Here is a 23,730-nt window from a genome sequence, read left to right as displayed (position 1 = left end):
AATTTTGACTCCAGAAGAAGATGTAGAGGAACAGCCTGCAATACCTTACAATCTACGCTCTCGTAAGGGTTGCCAGAAGCAGACGACGACCTAAAGCAAGGCCCAAGAAGAAGCAGTAGTGAGCCTAGCGCCTGCTGCCTGGTGGACGTAAAACCGTGACTGCGGTTCCCTCAGTTGAGGTTATCAGAACCAGAAGGGCCCTGCCTCCAACATGCGCCTTTGGTGGCGCCTGTTCCTCAGCTGCTGGTGTCTTAAGGTCTGGGGAATCCACAAAGACAATTCTTTTATCCAGCAGCAAGTGTGGATAGCTCACACCCTTAATATTTCTAAATGCTGGGTCTGCAGCCACATCCCAGTCCACTCTCAGTCTGGTGTTCCTGCCCTGGCTATCCTACTCAATTCCCCAGACCTCGCTGGAGGACCTCGTCCGTTTAACACAATATGGAACAGCAATTACACCTGGGAAGAGACTATTGGCAGTTCCTTTATCCCACTTGGGGGAGTAATACACCAGGCAAAAAGGCTCCTGAGGTTACAAGCAGTAGTTAAAATAATGGCAAGTAAAACTGGAGAAAGTTTAAGAGCCCTGGCCAAAGAAACAGGGGCGATCCGACAGGTGGCCCTCCAAAACCGTCAGGCATTGTACATAGTGTTGGTGGCCAAAGGAGGGACCCGTGCTCTCATTGGAAAACAATGTTGTGTGTTTATACCTGACGATACCAATGAGGTAATTGATCACGCTAGCCACTTAAAACAAATCGCATATCTTCCCCATGAAGAGCCAAGTTCTTTATGGAAATGGTTAAGTAACCTGTTCAAAATCTCTGGTATAGGAAACTGGTTGCTTCAGGGAGCCCTGACTATCTTGTTTGGAATCCTAATAATTTTTGTATGTTTTCAGTTAGTCTCCTGTTGTACCCAAAATCGTATATGGCATGCCACCCAGGTGACTGCCCCCAAACAGAGTGCTAATATGATGATTTTGAATATTGCTGATGAACAAACAGATAAAGAATGGTTAATATGTGGAACCCAGTAAAACGTTGGTCATGGCGTGAGCTTGACCAAAAGGAGGGATTGTGAAAGTAGAATGAATTATATTGTAAAAATAAGAATGGATTAAAGAAACGTTGTATGTACCTTTAAGCAGAAATAAGAAATGTTGAAATACAGGTGCCAGGAAAAGAAACATTAGGCATAAACAATGGTGCTAATGGCGAAACATTAACAGAAGATAGGTAATAGTTAGTAAGAAAATAAGATATGCATGTAACTGCTTGTTACCACTTATAACCACTTAAAATCTACCTTCTCTTAGATAAGACACTTTTCTTGTTTATGCTATAAGCCAGTTTGTGCAATTAATATATCTGGGTAGGGGCAGGGAGCTGTGCACATCTCTCTCCACATGGAGGGGAGGGCGACTTTCATAAAACCTTTGGGTCTGCACGCCTTAAAGGGAGAAGGCATCTGGGTGCTGTAATAAGCCCTAAAGCTGGTCTCTGTCTGTGCAGCTGGGTGTGGCCCTGCCTGTGTGCTTGTCTGGGAGAGATTTGTGAGCCTGACCCAGGAAGATCAGGTAATAGGGAGCCTAGGTTGGCAGAAAATGGGGGAACTCAGTCATTTTCCAGCACATCAGGTGACTCCCCAAAGGGTGCAGCTTGTTACAGTGGTGACCTTGGGCTGTGGGGCCTCAACCCAGAGCACCCTGGGGATACCACGTCCCTGGGCACCATGGGCCGTGATCCCAGCCTCGGGTTAGGGGTGGCTATCTGGGCTCAGAAGCAGTGTCAGAGGGGCTCAGCGCACCAGCCAGTCACCCCAAGGGCTGCAGTGCTGGCGCTGCAGTAGCCAGGGAGAATCAGGAGGGGGAGCTGGAGCCATCGCAGGAATTTCCTTTGATTTCTGACCCCGAATCAGCTGGATCTACTCACAACTTATTTGTGATCCGAGGAGAAAAAACTGTGCCTGCCAAATCCTGACTGGCCCTGTGTGCCCTTTTTGTACTTGCCTTCAGCCACTGATGCCCTGGCAGCATCCACCAGTATTCAGCCGTTAACCTGTGCAGCAGCTGTGCAAGAAACAAGGCTGGGGAATTCCTCCCAGTACTGGAAGACCAGGAAGGTTCCCGGGTCAGTCCCCTTGCAACTAATCCTGCTGGGGGACTGCCAGATTCCCAAGGTTAACCCTTCGGGAGCTGCAGATCTCAAGCGCTCCATCCTCCTCCTAAATGCTCACAAGGTTCGCAATCCGGACTGAGCCAGGGTTCATTTCAAGGAAGGGCTAGAAAGTCTCCCTCTCCCTTCCAATGCAGAAGAGAGGAATGTGGGGCTGGAGCTACAGGAGATCCCAGACTTAAAGGACCAGCCTGCAATCAGCACAGCTTGGAATGCACCTACACACAACCCATAACCCTGCAAACTGTGTCAGTAGGGTTTTATGCGGGTAGAAAGGCATTCCTACCCCACTCCAACGTTTTCTCTATCCTCCAGCTGATGACAAATGGGTAGATATCTACATCTGTCTCCTGTCTATCCTTCTCTTTCCTTACTTCTGCAATCTCTCCCACATTCGCCTTCCCTTTCTCTTCCATCCTCACTCCTTCCCTGCCAGTGACTGCAGGCTCACATCCCCATCCCAGTGATCCAGCCCATCCTCTACACTGGAGCTAATGCTCATCAACAGCAAATCCCAATCTATGCCGGTGAGCAGAGAGGCCGTCCAGGAGACTCTGCTTCCCGCAGCTATCACCACTACCCACCTCCCCCTTTGTTCTGATAGGTCTCTCCCCTGGATTTTTTGCTCCGTGTGGGTGCTTTGCTTCTGGATGGCCTATCATCGGTCTCATTCATGTGGGGCACAAACACTGATCTCACCTGGGGCAGGGGCTAGTCGGATCTGCTGCCCCAGCTAATCTGGCCCACTAGAGTCACTCTAGAGTCCATGGCATGACTACCTGGCTCAGGCATCAAACTCAGCAGGTACCATTCTCACCTGGCAGAGGCATTGGTCTTGTCGAGTGTGGACCTGAAGGACACCAAGCACTCGCATCGCATGGACACCTGGCTAGGACCAGGCCCCAGCCTCACCCTCTAATGTTCTAGATCCCATCCCACCAGCCATGCTGGCTGGGCATGATACTTACCAGCTCCTGCAGCTTATCCCGGTGCCTTTTGGTGATGATATTCTCACAGTAGCCTTTCTGCTCCGTTTCACAGATGCTGCAGGCGGCGAGGAGGAAGAAAGTCAGCAGGGTGCAGGAGACTGGCCATGCCTGAGGAAGGGAGAAGTTGTCAGGAACATCTGCCATCAGAGAATCCATGTCCCTGGGCTCCCTGCTGCCCCTATGGCTAGCAGGCTCCAGGGCAGTATCCCAGCGCTGTTTCCTGTGGCTATCCCCTTGCCTTCGAAAGCTTATGCTCAAATAAATTTGTTAGTCTCTAAGGTGCCACAAGTACTCCTGTTCTTTTTGCAGATACAGACTAACACAACTGCTACTCTGAAGCCTTTGCTGTGGATCTCTTTGTGCCAGTCAGTGGACGTAGAACGATGCTGCCAGCCCCCATGGAGAGCCCTATGGATTCCCGATCTATGGCACGTCCCAAGGAACTGCCTGGTTTGTCTGTCTCTCTGCCATACAAATCTTTCTCTCCCTCTGGAGTTAGCACCATTAGCAATGCAGAGATGGCTAAGAGACATGGGCGCTGCGGGCATGGCATGGTAGGCGGGCATTGTGTGGCACTCCACTGGAAGGGTAAAAGCTGTACTGATCTGCCTGAGTTGCTGTGCCAGTAGCTCGGGCCATGAATCCTTTTTAGTGGGCACCCAAGCGTTCAGTCTGTGAACACTTCTCCCCTCCCCGCTCTCTCCCCCTCCAGCTCTGCTGTTATTAGAGGAGCAGGTCAGCTGAGCCGCCCCTGCTGGGAATTCCCCAGCCCTGCTCTCCCGGGGACCAGCTGAGCTGCTCTCTCAGAGCCAGGCTGCTGACAGACGCAAGTGTGTACAACCCCTCCGTGCAGAGCAGGAAACCGCGGCTGCTGCCACCTGGTGCCTCCACCAGTCGCTATCTTGTCCTGTCTCCACCGCCCCATCACTTATCCATCACTTCCCACTCTCTCCATTGCTCTTTGCATCCTCAGGCTCCTTTTCTCACCCCCCTCTCATGCTCCACCTCCCAACGATTGCACCCCTTCTTCCTCCCTCCTCCAACCCCTCTTCTGCACCCCCTTTTCTCATCTCCTCCAGCTCTCTTTCCCACCGCCCCTCCAGCTCTCACTCGTCCCTGCAGTCTCTCCCTTCCCTTTCTCCTCTCCTGAGAAGAATCTTAATTCATTGACCTCCTCAAATCCATCCATCTCAGAGCCAGCTGCAAATGTGTCCTCCCTTTCCAGGACCCCTCACTGCCACTCTGCCCCAGCCTTGAGCTTCTCTTTGCACCTCCTTTCTCATTGCCCCATCACTGAGTCATGTCTCTCCGTGTAAGCTGAGGCTAGGCGTTAACGCCATGAACTCTTTTACACACAATGCAGTTAGCCTGTGGAACTCATTGCCACAATGTAGCAGAGAGGCCAGAATCTTAGCAGGATTCCAAAAGGAATTGGACATTTATGTGGATAACGAGAACACCCAGACCCACAAAGGCAAATGCTAAAGAAATAACCAAGAGGCTGGGAAGGGCTATAAACCTGCCTGCTACATGGCACAACCACCCTCGAACTGACTGGGGTCATTCCCAGGGGAAGGTTAACCCAGGAGTGGAGGGTTCCTTGCACGTTCCTCTGAAGCAGCTGGTGTGTGTCACAGTTTGACACAGGATCCTGGGCTAGAGGGCCGTTCTTATGGTCCTATGGCATTAGCTGTAACCTCCCGCCCTGGAACTCCAATGTTTTCAGGGAGCTGGATCCATGGACCCTTCCATTAACTCCAGTGGGCTTAGGAACAGGCCCAGAACGGTACAGCAATGCCTTCTCCAAGCAGGGCATGGGACCTCCTGCACTGTGATCCACATGCTGTCAGGAGTGATCCTGGCCGTGCTCTTGAAGGACATGGCAGAGGATTCCTCAGCCAGGGCACTCCAACTTCCAAGGGCTACAGAGAAAACACAGGGCAACCCTAGTGTGACTCCCTTGAAACCAATGGGATACAATTGGATGGGTAAATGAGAGAAGTGGAAAATAGCCATCCAATCTATGTACTGTATAATAATAATGAGAGAGAGATGTGGTTATGGGGATAGGTTGATGTGGTGTATGGGGATAGATAGAGAGACAGATCATAGTATACTGATTGATCTAAGATCTAGGTAGACAGATGAGAATACTAAGATATATTTGTCTAGCTAACTATCCTCCTAGATCTTAGAATACCGATTAATTAATCTAGCTAGCTAACTAGCTAGATCAATATACTAAGATCTAGGAGGATGGATTGCTAGCTAGCTAAATACATTAAGATCTAAGAAAAGAGTTAGCTAGATAGGATTCCGATCGGTCAATTGATCTATCTATCTAGCTAACTCTTTTCTTAGATCAATTGACCGATCGGAATCCTATCTTGCTAACTGTCTGACTAGATCTTAAAATACTTATCTAGCTAGCTAACTACTTATTGATCCTCCTAGATTTTAATATACCAGTCTAGATTGATCAGAATACGAAGACCTAAGAGCATAGATAAACAGACAGATGGACATTTAGTATACTGTTCTAGTTAGCTACCTATCAATCCTCCTAGATCTTAGTATTCTGATCTAGCTAGCTAGCTAGATCGTTTGATGAATCAGTATCCTAGGACAGTATCCAAGGATGGTTAGTTAGCTAGATAGATGGACTTGGTCTTTAGTGCTATATTCCAACAGGCTGAGGGGATCCCAGGCAAGCAGCCCACTCAAAGGGGTCAAACACAGTCCTCTGGGACGCGTTCTCTCCAAACCATCCCCAAGCTCCTTGTGAGGCCCAGGCCGTGACAAGCTTCCCAAGCAGGTGACAAGGAGCGCTGCACAGTCTTCCTGGCTCTGGGCATGCCCCTGCGTGCACCCGCTCCCGCTCCCTGGTATGAAGAGCTCTGTCTTGGCTTAGTGCCCGGTGCATTTTACAAAACAAGGCACAGAGGAAAATTTGTCCCAACCTCGCTTCTAGCCCCTGCCCTGCCAGCACACAGTGCAACAGGGAGAGCACGCACGGGAGAGGACCTGTTGTCTCCATCCAAAGGCAAAGCCCAGCAGAGCGAAGGAGCAAGAAAAGGGCAAAAAGAAGGAGTGTCGGGCGAAGGCAGAGAGAGCTGCTCTGAGTTTGCTCCTGCAGGATTGCACTCAGCCAGCCAGGACCGTCCTTACAAAACCAAAACGGGACCAAATGACCAGAATCGCTCATAACAGCAGCACACGATGAGGCGGGCGTCACAAAAGGACGTAGGCGCTTCAATACCTTGGCGGACTGGAGCGAGGCGCCTAACGCCCTTGGTGCATCCCAGGCTTTTTGCAGGCTGCGTAGCTGCGCCGGGGCTGTCAGCAAAGCGCGGCCGAATGACGGGAGCGCAGCCGGGCCGGCGGAGGGGCGCGCAGAGAGCGCGGCGAGCCAGCCCCAGGGCCGGTGGGGGAAGAAGCAGCAGCGAAGGCAGAGCAGGGAGCGCAGAAAAGCAACACGTGCTGCCGCCAGCTGCAGCGCGGATCTCCCAGCGCGGACGGCTTGCCGCGGAGCCGGGCAGCGGGTCCCTTGCGTTGCGCGCACAGCGCCCCTACCTTGGGGCCGAGCCGGGGCATGGGGACCGCCGCCCGCGGGGCTTCCACCTCCTCGGCACGGGGCTCGGGGAGCGCGGCGCTGGGCGCTGCAGTCATCGCGGCTGCCCCGGGGAGCTGGGAGGAAGTTGCACTTCGCGCAGCGCCGAGAGAAGGAGGTGGCTGTCTCCTGCCTCCCTTCTCCTGGGCTCGCCCCTTATACTGCCGCTCCGGAGCATGTGGTTTATGGGAAATCACCTTGGCGGCGGGCCAGCTTTGGCAGCAAGCTCCCAGGCCCGGGCTTTTGTTTCCGCTCGTGGGGGCCGGAATGGGAATGGCAGGGCGAGCTGCTTCACCTTGCAGCGTGCCTCACCCCCCTCCCCCGCTGCCCCATACAGCCTGGGGGCGGTCCCCGCCTGGTAGGAATTCCCTGCCCCTCCCCAAGCGGGGCCTGAAAGTGCCAAGCCTCAGAAAGGGGTTGGGAGCCTGAAGGCTGCTTTGCCCCACGCAGTGCAGGCGAGGAGCAGGGCCTGAAGCCCTCTGAGCCCTGCTGCTAGCCTGGAGTGAAGTGTGCCCCCAGCATAGGGTGACCAGATAGCAAGTGTGAAAAATCGGGACAGGCGGTGGGGGGGTAATTGGTGCCTATACAAGACAAAGCCCCAGATAGCAGGACTGTCCCTATAAAATCAGGACACCTGGTCACCCTACCCCAGCAGGGCCAGCCTTAGGGGTGGGCCACTGGGGCAACTGTCCAGGGGGCAACGGTGTAGAGTCAGAAACTGCTCCCGGCTGGCAGGGGAGCGCTGCATGGGGGTGGGGGCAGATTTCTCCCTGCTTCCTCCTGGCAGAGGAACATGGGGCGGGGGTGATGCACAGATACTGCTCACACCCTCCCTCCCTTAATGTTCCTCTAGGCCCCTGTAGTGGACTGTGATGGGGGGAGCGAGGAGTGACACCAAGTGCTCCGGGCATCCAGGTCACTTTCCCCACCTGGGCTGTGCTGGGAGCAGGGGCAGCTCTAGACATTTCACCGCCGCAAGCACGGCGGCATGCCGCGGCGGGTGCTCTGCCGGTGCCTGCGGGAGGTCCACCGGAGCCACCTGCCGCCCTCCCGGCAACTGGCAGAGCGCCCCCCGCGGCATGCCGCCCCAAGCACGCGCTTGGCATGCTGGGGCCTGGAGCTGCCCCTGGCTGGGAAGCATCAGGAGCTGCTGCTCTCCTGCCCTCCCCTTACACAGCCCAGGTGGGGAAAGTGACCTGGATGCAGGGAGAGTTAAGCTGGTGTTGCTCCCAGCTCCCCCCTCACAGTCCCTAGGGGGGCATGGAGGAACGGTGGGGGTGGGGAAGGAGCAGCAAGGCCAGCTGCTCTGTGCATCCAGGTCAGTTTCCCGACGTGGGCACAGGAAGCGGGGTGAAGGGGTTAGGGGCATAGCCTAGCTGTAGTTTGTACCAGCAGAAGAGGGCTTTGGTCCCTATAGCTCGCCCCACTTCCCCAGAGGAATTAAGCTATCCCGTAGAACTTCAGAGTTACCAGCACCTGGGGAGTGGAGGTGGTTCGTGACTCTGAAACCTTCACAACTCTGTACAAAACGTTCTGGCAGTTCCTTCAAAAGTTCACAACTGAACATTGATGTAATACAGCTTTGAAATGTCACCGTGCAAAAGCAAAATGCTGCTTTCCCTTGTTTTTTTTAGTAGTTTACATTTAACACACTGGTAACCTAGGACTGTACTATATTCCCCTTCCTCCCCACCTCCCCCCTTTTTATCTCTGCTGCTGCCTGAGCGTGTACTCCCGGTTCCCAGTGAGCTGTGTGGTTGACTGGTCAGTTCGTAACTCTGGTGTTCGTAACTCTAAGGTTCTGCTGTACTGGGGAAAGCCCTTTTATGCTGTTACAATGGTGTCTAGACTAGGGCTATGGTCTATGTAAAAATGCCATCAAAACATCACACCGCTGGCCAATGTTACTCTGCCAGCCAAAGTTTGATGTCTAGGCCTGGCTGTCAGATTCATCTGCACACTGCAAATTTAAAAAAAAAGGGTGGTTAGAGAACCTCAGTGCTCAGGTCAACTGATTCGGGCTACAGGGCTAAAATACAGCTTATAGATGTTTCCACATGGGCTGCAGCCTGGGCTTTGAGAGCCCTCATCTCTTGCTGGGTTTCAGAGCAGGGGCATCTACACTGCTATCGTTAGCCCCGTTGTGTGAGCCTGAGACAGTTGACCTGGGCTCTGAGACTCATTGCTGGAGTTTGGACTTTTTTTGCCATGTAGCCGTACCCTTAGTGAGCACAGGTCAGTTTCAGTCCAAAAATACTGCATTGGTATGAGCATAGGCATACGTCTATGAGTTTGCATGTGTCTGTGTGTGAGAGACGGGTGCATATATGTATGTGTGTACATGTGTGTGCAATGTGCATGTGAATGATCATGTCTGTTTGGCGGGTGTGGGGGTGTGAGAGCATGTGTCCGGATTGGAATGTGCATAGGATATGTGTGAAATATCAGTGAGCATGGATCTATGACATCATGCACAAATATCACAGAAAGCCGCTGTTACAGTCCTAGGGCAGAGACTTGCTCGAGTAGTAGAGGAACATTGTCACCTGTCAGACCGAATCTGGTTTAACACACAGGTGGTTTTTTAAGAACAATAGAAACCATCTTTCTATTACTCTGTTCTTTAAAAAGCTTGTTGGAAACAGCTGTTTGTAAGGAAGGAAATGTCTTCGCTGACTTGCAGCTCAAAGAGTCGTGCATACCACAAAATGGAATGGACCATAAGAAAAAAATGAAACTGACTTTATTGACTCTCACTGCCTGAGGTGGGAGAAATTAACTGCATTGTCCAAGATTTCCCATAAACCACATGCTTCAAGGAAACTGTATTAGGCTGAGAACAAAGGCAGGAGTTAGCTTCAAAGAAATCCATCAGCCTCATGAAGAAACTTGCACAAATATAGACAGATATCATCTTCCTTTCCAAATGCAAACAGATGGACATCATACCAAATGGACTAAAGGTAAAAAATCCACTGCTATCTACATACTACACAGACCACAGTGAGAGATTATGCCATACTTTATCAAAGAAACTGAGGAACCACCTGATCAGCATCCTATACAGCAAACAGGAAAACATCAAAAAAGAGCTCTCCAACCTGGAGACTTTCATTAATAACCAAACTTCCATACAAATGGACTTCACTAAAATAAGACAGGAGATCTACATTAGTCACTTCACCTCTCTACAAAGGAAAAAGGACTGTAAGCTGTCTAAACTCCTGCCTGCTACATGGGGCCACAACCGTGGTACCCCTAACCCACCCAGCAATATCGTCAATCTATCCAACCACACACTCAGCCCAGAAGAAAAGTCTGTCCTATCTCAGAGACTCTCTGCCCTGCCCTGCCACCCCCACCAACATGATACAGTTCTGCGGCGGTCTGGAAGCCTACTTTCGCCGTCTCTGACTCAAAGAATACTTTCAGGGCAACACTGAACAGCGCACTGATACACAGTTACCCTCCCACCAACAGCACAAGAAGAAGAACTCCACATGGACTCCTCCTGAGGGTCGAAATGACAGTCTAGACCTATACATTGAATGCTTCCGCCGACGTGCACAGGCAGAAATTGTGGAAAAACAGCATCGCTTGCCTCATAACCTAAGTCGTGCAGAACGCAATGCCATCCACAGCCTCAGAAACCGTCCTGACATTATAATCAAAGAGGCTGATAAAGGAGGTGCTGTAGTCATCATGAACAGGTCTGACGACCAAAAGGAGGCTGCCAGACAACTCTCCAATACCAAATTCTACAGGCCACTTCCCTCAGATCCCACTGAGGATAGGAATACACTAAGAAACTGCATCATCTACTCAGGACACTCCCTACACCAACACCGGAACAAATCAACATACCCTTAGAGCCCCGACCAGGGTTATTCTATCTACTACCCAAGATCCACAAACCCGGAAATCCTGGATGCCCCATCATCTCGGGCATTGGCACTCTTACTGAAGGACTGTCTGGATATGTGGATTCTCTACTCAGACCCTATGCCACCAGCACTCCCAGCTATCTCCGTGACACCACTGATTTCCTGAGGAAACTACAATGCATTGGTGAAAACACCATTCTAGCCACCATGGATGTAGAGGCTCTCTACACAAACATCCCACACACAGATGGAATACAAGCTGTCAGGAACAGTATCCCTGATGATGCCACAACACAACTGGTTGCTGAGCTCTGTGCCTTTATCCTCACACACAACTATTTCAAATTTGATGGCAGTATATATCTCCAGATCAGTGGCACCGCTATGGGCACCCGCATGGCCCCACAATATGCCAATATTTTTATGGCCGACCTGGAACAACGCTTCCTCAGCTCCCGTCCACTCACGCCCCTTCTCTACCTACGCTACATTGATGACATCTTCATCATCTGGACCCATGGGAAGGAGACTCTGGAAAAATTCCACCACGATTTCAACAGCTTCCACCCCACCATCAACCTCAGCCTGGACCAATCTACACGGGAGGTCCACTTTCTAGACACCACGGTGCAAATAAGTGATGGTCACATTAACACCACCCTATACCAAAAACCTACCGACCGCTGTGCCTACCTTCATGCCTCCAGCTTCCATCCCGGGCACACCACAAGATCCATTGCCAAGCACTGAGGTACAACCGCATCTACTCTAACCCCTCAGACAGAGACCAACACCTACAAAATCTCCACCAAGCATTCTCAAAACTACAGTACCCGCACGAGGAAATAAGGAAACAGATCAACAGAGCCAGACGTGTACCCAGAAGCCTCCTACTGCAAGACAAACCCAAGAAAGAAACCAACAGGACTCCACTGGCCATCACATACAGTCCCCAGCTAAAACTCCTCCAACACATCATCAGGTATCTACAACCCATCCTGGACAATGATCCCACACTTTCACAGGCCTTGGGTGGCAGGCCAGTCCTCGCCCACAGACAACCTGAAGCATATTCTCACCAATAACTGCACATCACACCATAGTAACTCTAGCTCAGGAACCAATCCATGCAACAAACCTCGATGCCAACTCTGCCCACATATCTACACCAGCGACACCATCACAGGACCTAACCAGATCAGCCACACCATCACTGGTTCATTCACCTGCACGTCCACCAATGTAATATACGCCATCATATGCCAGCAATGCCCCTCTGCTATGTACATCGGCCAAACTGGACAGTCTCTAAGGAAAAGGATAAATGGACACAAATCAGATATTAGGAATGGCAATATACAAAAACCTGTAGGAGAACACTTCAACCTCCCTGGCCACACAATAGCAGATCTTAAGGTTGCCATCCTGCAGCAAAAAAACTTCAGGACCAGACTTCAAAGGGAAACCGCTGAGCTTCAGTTCATCTGCAAATTTGACACCATCAGCTCAGGATTAAACAATGGCTTGCCAACTACAGAACCAGTTTCTCCTCCCTTGGTTTTCAGACCTCTACTGCTAGAACAGGGCCTCATCCTCCCTGATTGAACTAACCTCGTTATCTCTAGCTTGCTTCTTGCTTGCATATATATACCTGCCCCTGGAAATTTCCACTACATGCATCCGATGAAGTGGGTATTCACCCACGAACGCTCATGCTGCAAAACGTCTGTTAGTCTGTAAGGTGCCACAGGATTCTTTGCAGCTTCAAATTGGATCTTGAAAATGACTGGAAATTAAAATAATTAAAGGTCTGATGCATACTTTAGGGAAATTAATGTGTCTGTTTATAATATTCCCTTGTCATACCGATAGTACATAAGAACGGCCATACTGCCTCAGACCAAAGGACCATCTAGCCCAGTATCCTGTCTTCTGACAGTGGCCAATGCCAGGTGCCCCAGAGGGAATGACTAGAACAGTAATCATCGAGTGATCCACCCCATATTGCCCATTCCCAGCTTCTATCAAATTTGTTCAAGTGTGTGTATATCTGATCACGGGCATCTATGTATGTGGGTGTGCAAGCTGATGTGCTTGTGTACCTACGCGCAGGTATGTCTACGGGTGTGATATGTGTCTATAGGTGCATATGTGCTGATGCCTGTCTATTAATGGCTGCGTACACAAGGAATGTCTGTGTAGCTCCATATGTCTGTGCGTGTGCCTGGGCATCTGCATGTGCGTTGTTCATCTGTGTTCATTTGCATCTGTGTGGTGCCTGTGTGTGTGTATTTTGTGTGTAAACATGGATAACGCATGCAAAGGTGTGAGCATGTCAGTGTGAAAATGTAGATGCCTGTACTTCTATGTGCACAATGTATGTGGACCTGTGTTCGTGGGCATGCATCCACATACATATACATTATACATTGTGATAGACCCAGGCCAGGTGGGTACAGCAGAATAGCAGAAGGCAGATATACTGGCCACTGGATTAACAGTTTTCTGTTCCCTGACTGACCAGAGCAGGGGCTGCTCCAGGCTAATGAGAACACCTGACTCTAATGAACCTGTAACGAGTCAGGTGAGGCCTTTCAGTTAATGTGACCACCTGACTCTAATTAAGGCCCTGCTGATACTATAAAAAAGGCTCACTCCAATCAGGCAGGGGAGTGAGGGAGCCAGAGGAGAGGAAGTGCGGCTGAAGGGCTGGTTACTGAAGACACCCTCAAACCATCGTTAAAGGAGCCCTAAGGTAAGGGTGAAGAAGGGAGAAGCAGGAGAGCTGTGGGGAAGTGGCCCAGGGAAATGTAGCAACTCTGGCAGTGAAAGGTTGGCTGCCAACAACTGCTACCATTAGGGTCCCTGGGCTGGAACCCGGAGTAGAGGGCGGGCCCGGGTTCCCCCCAACCCACCACTACAGGAACATCTCCTGAGAGGGGAAGTCAGGCCCCTGTCAGGACAGGAGGCTCAACAGAGACTGTGGGAGTTCTCTCACCAACCTCCTTGCAGCCTATGATGAAAAGGGCTCAGTAGACTGTAACCCTGGCCCTAGAGAGAGAAGGGCTACGTGGAGGGTCACAGTGAGCCACTGAGGCTAGCATAAACCGCCTAGAAGCACAGGATCCACGGGAGCAAGGTCAGAGCTCTGCCACAACATGCATGTCTTATTCCCACGTGTTGTTTCGTTCCCAGGGCTAGAATTGGAAGGCAGAACTGTGTGAGACTTGGGATGTATTTGGGTTGGTTCCTTGACCCCCGACACTTGGCATGAGCACTGGTTTTAACAATTGCTCCAGGCAGAGTCAGAGAGATTCTGGATAAATTCCTCTTCAGGGCTCACAGTCATTATATTAAAAATAGGAACCATGAGGGGGAAAACCCCCCAAACCAGAAGGTCAAGTTTTTCCATTCAGTAATCTGATCACATCTGTTTTCTTTGATTCACAGGGTAACATCATAGGGACAGAACTCAGCTGACACCAAGGGAGTGGCAGAGTGGTAGTGGGAGGGGTGGTGTCCAAAGGCGAGAGAAAGGGAACCATTTGTATATCCTAGGAACCAGATCTTCCACTGGGGTCATGCAGGGCCACCCAGAGGGGGGAGCAAGACGGGCAATTTTCCCCGGGCCCCGCAGGGGCCCCCACAAGAGTTTTCTGGGGCCCCTGGAGCGGGGTCCTTCACTCGCTCCAGGGGCCCCGGAAAACTCTTGCAGGGCCTGGGCCCCCAGAGCTTCCTCCACTCCCGGTCTTTGCTGGCAGTGGCGATGGCAATTCAGCGGCAGATCCTTCCCTTCAACAGGGACCCGCCGCCAAAGTGCAGCCAGGTCTTCGGCGGTAATTCGGTGGCGGGGGGCCCTTCCGTTCCAGGACCCGCCACCGAAGTGCCCCGGAGACCCGCGGTGGGACCCGCCACCAAATTACCACCGAAGACCCGGCTGCACTTCGGCAGCAGGTCCCGCTTTGGTGGTAATTCGGCGGGGGGGGGGGTCCCCCACCATGGGTCTCCAGGGCACTTCGGCGGCGGGTCCCTGAGTCCCTGTTGGAGGGAAGGACCTGCCGCTGAATTGCCATCGCCACTTCATTTTTCGGCAGCAAGTCTCCGAGTCCCTCTTGGAGAGAAGGATCTGCCGCTGAAGTGGCGGCGCCGAAGAAGTGCCACTGAAGCGCCGCCAATCGCGGTAGAGCTGCGCCCCTCTGCTTTGCACGCCCAAGGCAAGTACCTCACTCGCCTTGCCCTTGTTGCGGCACTGAGCCCATTACTTCTTGGCCTACCTTCAGGAGAACAAGTGATCACTGTCCTCTTGACAACAGCCCTTAGTCCCCCTTCAGACTTCTTTTCTCAACACTGAACGTGCTCATTTTTAACCCTTCCTCCTAAGTCAAGTTTTCTAAAATGTTTATCTTGTTGCTCTCCTCTGGTCTCTCTACAATGTGTCTACATCTTTCTTAAAGTCTGGTGTCCGAAACTACACACAACACTCCAGCTGAGGCCTCACTAGTGCCAACTAGAGCTGGACAATAATCTCCTGTGTTTTACATACAACACTCCTGTTAACACACACTAGGATAGAAGCCTTTCTTGCAACTGCATCACATTGTTGATTCATTCAATTAGTGACCTACAGTAACCCCCAGATCCTTTTTTTGCAGTACTGCTGCCCAGCCCATTATTCCCCATTTTATAATTGTGCATTTGATTTTTTTTTGTCCTCAGTGCAGTACGTTTCACTTGTTTTTATTGACTTTCATCTTGTTGATTTCAGATCCTTTGTCAAGGTTGTTTCGAATTCTAACCCTCTCTTCCAAAGTGCTAGTAAGCCTCCCAGCTTAGTGTCACCTGCAAATGTTATAAGCATGCTCTCCTCTCCAGTTCTGGAATCATTAATGAAAACATTGCATAATACCAGACCAAGGACAGAACCCTGTGAAACCCTTCAGGATACATCCTCCCAGTTTGACAGCAAACCCATTGGTAACTACTCTTTGAGTACAGTCTTGCAATCAGTTTTGCATCCCTGCCTTATATGGGTTTGTCATGCCATCCCCTCACTGCAGAACCCAAGTGGGATCTTAGGGCCAGACCAAGAACTCAATTCAGCCCCAGCCAGCCTTGGCATGGGCAGCTAATGGAGGGGAGGGACGGGTCAGGAGTCACCTCCAAATGGTTCCTCCTGCTGGAGCTAGAGAACTACATCCGTCAGCTGGAAGCAGCAGCGAGGTAAGGACTCATGCTCCCCTAATGGGGGTTACACAGGGCCCCTTTGAGCAGCCTCCACTACAACCCAGTCAAACACACAGGCACTCCCACCTCCGTCAAGGCTGATGGGGCTATGGACAAAGGCCTCACGCATCATTTCAGGGGGGCATCCCATGAAACTGTGGGGCGATGCACTGTGATCTGTAGCATCCCCTGAATCTCTATGGCCCTGGGAGCCTGTCACAGACACCCCATTTCACACCACACCTGGAACTCTGCCCTCCTCGTGCTAACCCAGACCCCATGCCCGCTCTGGGCCTCTCCACAGCCCCCATTTTGTGGTTTGCACCCTATAGATCCTCTCTGGACCAGCTAGGGAGTGAGCAGTTCTCTGCCCCTGCTCATTACACCTGCTCCCTGTGGTCTCTGTTGCCAGGAAGACATACAGGGCAGCCTGGGTGAGGATGCCAGCTCACCATCCCTTCCCAGCGCTGGAGAACAAACACATTCCTCTGAGCCCCCTTGCCCCTGTCCAGAGCTGCCTGTACCCTGATGTGGCCTGTCAGGGTCTCTTCTAAGGCCATCCCCGGCCCCGTCATTCCCCTGCCAGCTCACCTGCACCCCCAGGCAGAGTGCTGGCACACTCAGGGCAGAGTCCTCCAGGGCTGCATGCCAAGGCTGGGCACAATGAGCCACTCCACCCCCCCCCCACGGATAAACCCTGCAGGGGAGTGGGGACCCAGGGCCGGCTTTAGGAAGTGCGGGGCCCAATTCGAACATTTTCGGCGGGGCCCCGGCAGGGATGACTAAAAAAAAAAAAACCATGTAAAAAAAAGCTTTTCATTTCTTAGCAACCGGTTCCCTCTAAAAAGTTCTGCTTTAAGGGATGTGCCACAGTATGTATTTTTTGTACCAATAGGGTTACCATACGTCCGTATTTTTAAAAATTCCTCCCGGATGGTGATTTAAGAACCAAAAAGCTGGACATGTCTGGGAAAATACGGATGTACGTTAACCCTACCTAAAGTTCTTTTTTAAAAAGATGGGCCTGAACTAGAAATGAGCTCCGTTTCACATGTGTGGGTCCCCGCCACTCCCTGGAGGTGTGCTAGGGTGACCAGATGTCCCGATTTTATACGGACAGTCCCGATTTGGGAGTCTTTTTCTTATATAGGATCCTACTACCCCCCACCCCTGTTCCAATTTTTCACACTTGCTGTCTGGTCACCCTAGGGTGTGCACATGTGTGGGTCCCAGCTGTTCCCTGCCCCTCTCATTGAAGCAGGTGTGCAGGGTTACTGCCCTGGGAACTGCAGGGCACAGTGGACATGGGGCTGGCTGGAGGCAGGGCAGGGGCTGGCTGGAGGTAGGGTCTGGCTGCAAGCAGGGCAAGGGTGTGTGGGGCTGGCTGGAGACAGGGGGACGTGGGGTGGGCTGGCTGGCTTCAGGCAGGGCCGCAGGGGGGTGTGGCAAGGGTTGGCAGGCCTGGAGACAGAGGAGTGCGGGACTGGCTGGCTTCAGGCAGGGGCGTGTGGCAGGGGTTGTCTGGAGACAGGGCAGGGGGTGCGGGGCTGGTGCGGGCAGGGGCTGGCTGCAGGCAGGGGTTGGGTGCAGGCAGGGGGTGTGGGTATAGGGGGTACAGCCCACCCTGTACGGTAAGTGCCTCCTCCTCCTCCCTCCCCCACCGGGGTAGTAGCAGCAGCAGCCCGGGGCTCGGGGGCTATTTAAAGGGCCCGGGGTTCCCCTGCTTCCACCGCCCCAGCCCTTTAAATAGCCATGGGAGCCCTGGGGAAGTGGCAGGGCTCGGGGGGCTATTTAAAGGACTGGGGCAGCAGAGGCAGCTGGAGCCCCCCGCTACCCCAGGACTCTGGGGGTTATTAAAGGGCCTGGGGCTCCCCTGCTTCTACCACTCCGGCCCTTTAAATAGCCACGGGAGCCCTGGGGAAGTGGCGGGGTTCCAGGGGCTATTTAAAGGGCCGGGGCAGTAGAAGCAAGGGGAGCCCCAGACTTTTTAAATAGCCCCCAGGGCTCCAGCAGTGGGGCTCTGGTGGCAATTTAAAGGGCCTGAGGCTCCAGTTCCTGCTGGGAGTCCCAGGCCCTTTAAATTGCCCCCTGGGGAAGCTGGGCTACCCCGGTACAGCGCACTGGCAGGGCTTGGGTGTGGGGCCCTCTTAGGCGCGGGGCCCGATTCGGGGGAATTGGTTGAATTGGCCTAAAGCCGGCCCTGTGGGGACCAGCCTGAGACAGAGCTGGCACTCTGAAGGGGCCGAAGCCCAGCCCTGCCCCTTGTTGCCAGCAGAGGCCGGAGAAGTCCTGAGCTTTGGGGTGCCCCTGTGAGCTGCCCTGCCAGAGACTCCCTGGAAGCCTGGAGCCGCAAGGCAGGCCCTGGGTGTGCAGGTGTCAGAGTCTACCCTCACTTGAAACTGGGCGGTTTCAAAGTGAGGACCCGCATGTCTTCCCCCCACCCCAAAATCCTAGGGTAGGTCTCCCCTTCGGCTGCCACCACCCGGTCAATTCCGTGGGCCGGGACACCCCTGTTTCCCCCCTTGGGAACACAGATCAATTCACAGAGGAGGAACCTCCCCCCTCTTCCCTCTCTCCCCTGCTCCGGAGACAGAGATGCCTGGATTCAAACGCCTTGAATCTCTACACACAGGGAAGCAGCCCACTTCCCCCTCCCCTTCCCCTGAATTTCCCCAAGGGAAGGAATTAACCAAGTCCAAAGAAAAGAAAGAATTTATTAAGAGAACAAAAGAAAATACAGAATCTCTATGAATCCAAGCTGGGCACTCATAGGGTATAACCTTGCTAAGTTCTGGAGAGAATCCTCTCTCTTTCTCAGTACAACCAGTACAAACAGAATTAAGAATAATCAATAACAAACACACAGAATTGCAAACATAGGATTATTAGATAAGGACACAAAGTATCTTTCTAATACTCACTATCTTGACTAGAAGAAATTAGTTCAGAAAGGTGGAACTTGTAGGGACTTGATTAACTCGTCAGTCAAAGGACCTTCCCAACCTGTCTTTGCTTCGTTTCACCCCAGAATGGCCACTAGGGTGATCATGGGCTAAGCTTAAGAGCTTTTCCCGGTACTTGGTCGGAACGAGCAACCGTTTTTGAGGATGCCAACCCTCCTGGTGTCCACCAGAAAGACATTCCTTGTATAAAAGTCCTTTCTCCACAACGAACCGGGATCGGGTAGTAGAGCTGAGAGGCGGTGGGTTGCTGCGTGCCGCCGCCCATGCTTTTTTGAGGCTGTCATCGGCTTCCTGCTCTGCTTGGAACTGTTCCCTTGAGGCGGGAGACACCAGTTCCTCTGGGAGCGATGTAGGTGATGAGGTTGTTTCCGTTGACTGTGAACCGCTCTCCGCTGGTGCACAAGGCGTCATTTCAGGCTCCGGCTGAGCCTCTTGGGTAGGGTTGTCTGCTGGTTTTTCCAGTTCAGGCCCGTTGTCGCCCTCTGGCGGTGGAGTTGTAATAGCTGGCGCCGGTGCTGGCGCTGGGTGCCCTTCCAGTTCCGGTTCTGGGACTGGATGAACCATGGCTGCTGTCGGTGTTGGCCTGGGATCCGGTTCCACCACCTCTGTCTGGGTCTCTGGTAACACAGACGGGGTCCCGGTGGATGGCTCAGGAACAGGGATGGGTCCGGCAGCTCGTCTGGCTTGGCTGCGTGTAACCACTCCCTCTGTTTTTTGCTGTTCAATGTGTCGGGCCAAGTCGTTCCCCAGTAGCATGGGAATCGCATGGTTGTCATAGACAGCAAAAGTCCACTTCCCTGACCAGCCCTTGTACTGGACAGGTAAACGCACTGTAGGTAATGTTACAGGTTTTGACATGAAGGGTCGAATTGTCACTTTGGTTTTCTGGTTGATGAATTTGGGGTCCACGAAGGTTCGGTGGATAGCTGACACATGTGCTGCAGTGTCTCTCCATGCGATGATCTCCTTTTCATCCACTCTCAAAGTTTCCCTATGTTCTAAGGGTATTTGAGATACATCTATGTCCAGCTTTCCTTGGTGTGAAGGTGCAAGGAGTTGCACTCGGTTTAGGTTCTTTGGGCATTTGGCTTTGATATGCCCCAAATCATTGCATTGAAAACATCGCCCAGTTGATGGGTCACCGGTTTGTGTTGGTCTACTGGAGACTGGTGAGGTAGAAGAAGAGGTAGAGTGTGACTGTCCGTGGGTTGTAGGTGTGGGTTTGATTGGTCCGCGACGGTAGGGTTTAGTGTCGCTGTGTACCCTGTTGGATTCGCTCCCCTTGGCAGTAGCTGTCGTGTTGTCTACCGATGCCATCCATCTGGCTCCAATCTCTCCTGCCTCAGTGAGAGTTTTTGGTTTACCATCTTGGATGTAGCGTCTAATGTTCTCAGGAACACCATCCAAGAACTGCTCCATCATCATCAGGAGGGTTAGCTCGTCCATGGTTTGAACATTGGCTCCTGCTAACCAGGAAGAAAAATGCTTTTCAATGTAGGAGGCGTGTTTTGGAAATGACTCCTCCGGTGTCCATTTCTGGTTTCTGAAACGCTGACGGGCGTGATCAGGGGTGATGCCCATTCTGAGTCTGGCCTTGGTTAGGAATAGTTGAAAGTCGTTCATTTGGCCCATAGGCATTTCAGCTACCTCCAGGGATAATTGTCCGCTGAGCTGTGACCTCAGCTTCAGCATGTATTGATCTTTAGGAAGATGGTATCCAATACAGGCCCTCTCAAAGTTTTCTAAAAAGGCCTCAACATCATCCCCGGCCCTGTAGGCGGGAAATTTTCTCCGAGAAGGTTGATCAGTAGGTTGAAGAGGGATTGGATTGGGTGGAGTTTGCTGTTTAGCTTTTTCTAATTCCAAAGCCTGTGTCTGGATTCGTAGCTCTAACTCTTTGGTTGCCCGGTCAGCCTCTTTGGCTGCCATCGCCCTCCTGTGTTCTGCCTCTTTGGCTTTTTGGTTAGCTTCTAGTTTTTCCATCTCTCTCTGATGGGCAGCTTCCTCCTTCTCTTTTTGTGCCTGTAGGATTTTTAAATTTACTTGAGCAATTTCCAGTTCGGTCTTTGAGTCAGTCATGTCTGTGCCTTCAGGTGCTGGCCACACCCCTCTGCAGTCAGTGAACCGTATGTGTTGCTTGACAGTCCCTACCCCTGCCTATGATAACTTGAGTAAAGAAAGAGAAATCAATCCTTTGTATAGCAAATTGTGGTTTGTGTAATGTTACTGGTTTGTACTGAGAAAGAGGGAAAGAGTTAAAAAAAAAATTTCTCTGTCTCACTCTGCTCTGAGTTGCTGTACCCAGCAGCCCAGCTGAAAGGCTGCTGCTAACAATACCCTTGAGAAAAATCTGGTCTATTTCCTCAGTGATCTGTGTTCTCCTGTCTCCTGATCCTTTCAAAAGACACAGGGAGAAAAAAAAAACCTGGCTGGAGGGTTTCTCTCTCCCCCCCCCAAACCTGTTTTTCCTGTTGGATGGGAATGTACTTTGGCGAGCACTTCCCCCCACCTCAGGAATCCTGAGTGGTACCTCGTATCACAATGGACGCAAGTACCGCTCCACAGGAGGGCTTTGTAACAGAAAGCCCTGCAAAAAACTGAAAATACTTCTAACCCTGAAACTGCCTCAGAGTGCCTCTGGTAGAAAAGCCTTGCCTCTCTCTCTGGGTCCGAAACACCACTGCCACCATGTCAGAGTCTACCCTCACTTGAAACTGGGCGGTTTCAAAGTGAGGACCCGCATGTCTTCTCCCCACCCCAAAATCCTAGGGTAGGTCTCCCCTTCGGCTGCCACCACCCGGTCAATTCCGTGGGCCGGGACACCCCTGTTTCCCCCCTTGGGAACACAGATCAATTCACAGAGGAGGAACCTCCCCCCTCTTCCCTCTCTCCCCTGCTCCGGAGACAGAGATGCCTGGATTCAAACGCCTTGAATCTCTACACACAGGGAAGCAGCCCACTTCCCCCTCCCCTTCCCCTGAATTTCCCCAAGGGAAGGAATTAACCAAGTCCAAAGAAAAGAAAGAATTTATTAAGAGAACAAAAGAAAATACAGAATCTCTATGAATCCAAGCTGGGCACTCATAGGGTATAACCTTGCTAAGTTCTGGAGAGAATCCTCTCTCTTTCTCAGTACAACCAGTACAAACAGAATTAAGAATAATCAATAACAAACACACAGAATTGCAAACATAGGATTATTAGATAAGGACACAAAGTATCTTTCTAATACTCACTATCTTGACTAGAAGAAATTAGTTCAGAAAGGTGGAACTTGTAGGGACTTGATTAACTCGTCTGGTCTCTTGAACTCCAAACGGCCAAAGACCAAGACCCCCCCAAACAGAGAGAAAAAGTTCCCTCCTAGGAGTTTCAAAATCTCTTCCCTGATTGGTCCTCCGGTCAGGTGCCCACCAGTACTATGCTTTAACCCTTTACTAACTATTCATGACAGCAGGGCAGATAACCCCCTGCCTCCAAGTATCCCTCCACACAGAGCCCTGCCCCCAGCCTCTCCTCCTCGCCTACCTTTGACAGGTCTTGGGCTCTCGAAGGAGAGACCCTCCCCTAGGACGTGGCTTTGGAGAAGCAGGCAGTGGAGAGGGTGGGCCCAGGGAGAGCTCCCTGCCGCTGCAGCGCTGTGCCCAGTGGGACATTCTTCTGCTGTCGCAGCATCTGTTTACGGCTGCTCCCTTCCCACAGCCTGGCTTTTTCTCAGTTATATACACAAAGCTCACCGCCACGCTGCCCCCTCCCCTGCCAAGCCCACGGCAGGGGGCAGGCAGGGCGCTGGGCAGGCTAATAGCCCTCTAGCCCCTTCCATCCACTGATCTCCAATCACTTGGCAGACTAATGAACTAAGCCTGACAATACTCCCTCTGCCCCCCCTCCCCCTGGGAGGGAGCCAACTGATCCATTTCTGACAACTGGGGAAACTGAGGCCCACAATACATGACCCTGGACAAGTCACTTCCATTCGAAGTCAGTGGCAGAGACAGGGATCAAACCCAGGGGTTTGCTGCTAGCCCTTTGCTCCCACCACAAGGAATCAAATTCCTCTGAGTCTCAGGCATGGAGAGAAATACAATATTGTCTCTCTCTCACACACACACGGTCCCATCCCCCTGCACCACTGGGTCTCTCTTGGGGTATATGAGCCAGTCTCATGGACCTTGGCCTCATCTGATCCCAGCTCGTTCCTCTCCACCACCAGGGCGAGACCCTCCCCTGTAGCTCCTGCCATGCAGCCTGTGACCTCCCTGTTTCCCTCTTTCGCCTCAGTGGTCCACCTGGTTTCAAAGCTCAGCTGAAAACTCCACCTTACACCCTTGCCTCTAACATCTCTCATCCCAGCTAGTGTTCATTACAGGGGAGGGTGAGCTAGGGGATCAAGTGCTCGACTGAGACTCAGGAGACCTGGGCAAGTCCCTTCCCTTCTCTGGGCCTGTTTCCCCAGATGTAAAACTTACCTATAAATTTCTACTGGAGGCAAAGTCAGGGTCCCGTTATGATAGGTGCAGTATAGTCAGTGCCAGCCCCTGCCCCAAGGAACTTGCAATGTAAAATATACAATTGCCCGGCCTCACAGGACTGACGTGAATCTTCGTTCACTGAGGCACTTTCCAATCTTCCCACAGAAGACGCTGGAGCAGGCCAAGGTATTGTCCTTTTCTGTGGCCATGCGTTTGGTGCAATACCACCACTGCCACCATGTCAGAGTCTACCCTCACTTGAAACTGGGCGGTTTCAAAGTGAGGACCCGCATGTCTTCTCCCCACCCCAAAATCCTAGGGTAGGTCTCCCCTTCGGCTGCCACCACCCGGTCAATTCCGTGGGCCGGGACACCCCTGTTTCCCCCCTTGGGAACACAGATCAATTCACAGA

The 23,730-nt window shown here is 52.0% G+C and overlaps 2 protein-coding genes across 2 annotated transcripts in view; one reads left to right on the top strand and one right to left on the bottom strand.

The window, feature by feature from the left end:
* Window positions 1-2,259, top strand: part of LOC123369065 (maestro heat-like repeat-containing protein family member 7) — a 45,573-nt gene extending 43,314 nt beyond the window's left edge. Inside the window, exon 4 of the mRNA XM_045014432.1 lies at window positions 2,018-2,259. Coding sequence (XP_044870367.1) covers window positions 2,018-2,259 — 242 coding nt within the window. The remainder of the gene's footprint in view (window positions 1-2,017) is intronic.
* Window positions 2,260-3,231: 972 nt separating this feature from the next.
* The window catches only part of LOC123369064 (60S ribosomal protein L10a-like), a 35,984-nt gene continuing 15,485 nt past the window's right edge, over window positions 3,232-23,730 (bottom strand). Inside the window, exon 6 of the mRNA XM_045014431.1 lies at window positions 3,232-3,274. Coding sequence (XP_044870366.1) covers window positions 3,247-3,274 — 28 coding nt within the window. The 3' untranslated portion in view covers window positions 3,232-3,246. The remainder of the gene's footprint in view (window positions 3,275-23,730) is intronic.

The sequence above is a fragment of the Mauremys mutica genome, chromosome 4 (genome assembly GCF_020497125.1).
Source record: "Mauremys mutica isolate MM-2020 ecotype Southern chromosome 4, ASM2049712v1, whole genome shotgun sequence".
NCBI lineage: Eukaryota > Metazoa > Chordata > Testudines > Geoemydidae > Mauremys > Mauremys mutica.
The sequence above is the reverse complement of the archived record's forward strand: the minus strand, read 5'-3'. Positions and strand labels throughout refer to the sequence as shown.